We start from the raw sequence: 2,849 nt of genomic DNA on the forward strand, positions 1-2,849 counted from the left end.
TGGATTATCTAACCGAGTCAAAGTTGATTTGATCACTGACTTTAGATTCTAAACCTTGACACGTTGAGATTGATCTTACCGCGAATTGATACTATAGTATCAAGACCTTGTTTATAAAAGTGGGAATCACACTTCTCACCTTTCTTGGCGGGTCTCTCTTTGCTTGAATTGTCTTAGTAATATTGTTATTGGAAAACTAAATCTCTCAAAATTTGTAAAACTAGATCAAATTTGTAGCTAAATGTTAGTTTTACGATTTCTTAACAACCAAAACATTCATAGTTAGATTTGTTAATTTCCCCGAAAAGCATAATCAATTTCCGTATTTATAATATAAGTATTTTTTACCAAACCGAAAGAAACTAAAACCTAAAGAAAGAGATCATTAATTAAATATGCAGAAAAAGGTTATTGGAGATGTGACGGAGGAGTCTTCGCTGAAGATAGTCTCTGTTATTGACAAAGATACCTACGGCTACGGCTCTGTGTCCAAAAATAATAATGATTCCAACTTGGAGAAATCTTACATGAAGAAGTCATGTACGCTCAAACATGCCGAGAAACTCGAGAGGGAGCTTAAGACGATGCTTCACTTCCGCGCCAATCCTTTCATCGTCCAAGCTTCTTGCCCTCATCTTCACTTCGAGTATAACACCAAAAGCGCGACTTTGTGCTACATCTACATGGAGTATGCTTCCTTAGGCAATCTCGACAAGATGATCTCTGATGCTGGTGGGAAATTGCCTGAAGATAGTGTCAGACGCGCCACTCGTATGATTCTACAAGGACTCAAGGCTCTTCACGCGGAAGGTTACCTCCACTGCGACCTCAAACCCTCCAATGTTTTTGTCTTCCCTTCCAGCAGACCTGGAGAGCCATGGGATCTCAAGCTTACTGGTTTCGGCTTATCCAAAGATCCTACTATGGACTCTATGCTGTTGTTTCCTGGCACCCGCGAGTACATGCCGCCTGAGGCCACTATGCCGAATATGTTTTCTGGCATGGATAGATTGATCGGACCATCCCGTGATATATGGTCTCTGGGGCATACGGTTCTTAGGATGCTTGGGGGTATCCTTGAAGAGATGGGACATAGTATCGCGTGGACAACAGGCTTTTATATCTCTCCGGTGGCAACAGACTTCTATATGTGGTGCTGTAAGTTGCGGCCTACAGAGAGGCCCACCATAGATGAGCTCTTGGACCATCCTTTTGTTGCTGAAAGACCTTCATCCTTTCATGAGGTTTCCATCTTCAGTAAGGAACAGTCGTATTTTAGAAGACATGATGAATTGATTCCACAACATCCAATTCCAGACCCTTTAGGCACCTTCAATAGATTCGTGAATAGATCTCTTCATTATCCTGCCACTAGGTGACAGAGTGTGTTTACTTGTTGTACAAGAAAACAACCGTGAGTCTGTTTTTTCCAACTTCCACTTTTCGAGTTTATGGTTTGTGTCGCTAGCTAGTAAGTATCTGCTCCCTACTTGGAACACGTCATGTCTTCATTATTCAAGTTTAATGTATCAAGACCCAACTTAAGCTCCATGCTTCGGAAATGACTAAGAATTTTGTTAATAGGATAATTTGATTCAATAGAAACTAACTTGGTCAGGTTAATTAGTCGATGCAAATATAACCGAGAAGTATCGTGTGGTTGAAGCTCGGGGTAAAGGGTGGAGAAGAAGAAACCAATTCTAAAAGATGGTTAGGTAAAGGGAAAGACTTTAGGAGGATAAATGATCTGTTTCTTTAGCGTTAATGCTGTTGGGTTTGAAGTGGTCAAAGCAAGAATAATTCAAACCGAGTTTGTAGGAGCAGAGTCGTGAGTCGTGGACTAGAACGAGTCATGGGTTGTGTTCAGTTGTGTTTTGCTATTTCTTTGGAGTTAGTTGTTTTGTGTTTCCAGTAGTTGAAGTCTCCGTATATAAGGAGCAAGTTGTATTCTCTTTCAAGTATCAATCAGAAAAGCTTTGATCAATCTTTTACAATCGTCTTTTAAGATTTGGTATCAGAGCGCTCATCACTAACGAGACCTGAGTTGTTGAGAGCAGAGAGAGAGAACGAAATTCCGATGGGAGATAGCAGTAACAGTGCGAAAGGGTTCGTGGTTCCAGCTATTCCAAAGTTCGATGGTCACTATGATCATTGGGCACGTTTGATGGAGAATTTCATTCGTTCGAAGGAGTATTGGGATCTCATAGAGAATGGGATCAGTGAGGTTGACGGGGTCGTCCCTACTGAGGCGCAACATAAGGTGATTGAGGAACAGAAGCTGAAGGATCTGAAACTCAAGAATTTTCTCTATCAATCCATCGATAGAGACATTCTTGACACAATCCTCAACACGGATACAAGCAAACAAATCTGGGAGAGCATGAAACAGAAGTTTGAAGGATCAACAAAGGTGAAGCGGGCACAACTCCAAGCCTTGCGTAAGGAGTACGAGATCCTACAGATGCGAGATGGAGAGAACGTGAATAGCTATTTTGCAAGGACCCTTGCAATAGCAAAGAAGATGAGAGCGTATGGAGATGCGCTAAGTGAGAACAGTATCTCGGAGAAAATCTTGCGATCTCTGACAATGAAGTTTAACTATGTGGTGTGTTCAATTGAGGAATCAAGTAATCTCGATAAGCTGACCTTGGATGAGCTTCAAAGCAGTCTTCTAGTTCATGAACAACGAATGGGAGGAGGAGTGGCAGAAGAAGAACATGTCTTGAAAATCTCATCTGAAGGTAGAGGAAGAGGAAGAGGAGGCTTTAGAGGCAGAGGTCGTGGGAGATTCAACAACAGAGCCACCATAGAATGCTTTAAGTGTCACAAGCTGGGACACTACCAATCTG

General features: G+C 41.7%; 1 protein-coding gene across 1 annotated transcript; it reads left to right on the forward strand.

Annotated features, from left to right (window-relative positions):
- Window positions 396–1,379, forward strand: LOC104788838 (mitogen-activated protein kinase kinase kinase 1-like). Its single transcript, XM_010514618.1, has one exon. It carries the CDS (start codon window positions 396–398, stop codon window positions 1,377–1,379), a length of 984 nt encoding a protein of 327 aa, XP_010512920.1.

This window comes from Camelina sativa, chromosome 5, assembly GCF_000633955.1.
Source record: "Camelina sativa cultivar DH55 chromosome 5, Cs, whole genome shotgun sequence".
Lineage (NCBI taxonomy): Eukaryota > Viridiplantae > Streptophyta > Magnoliopsida > Brassicales > Brassicaceae > Camelina > Camelina sativa.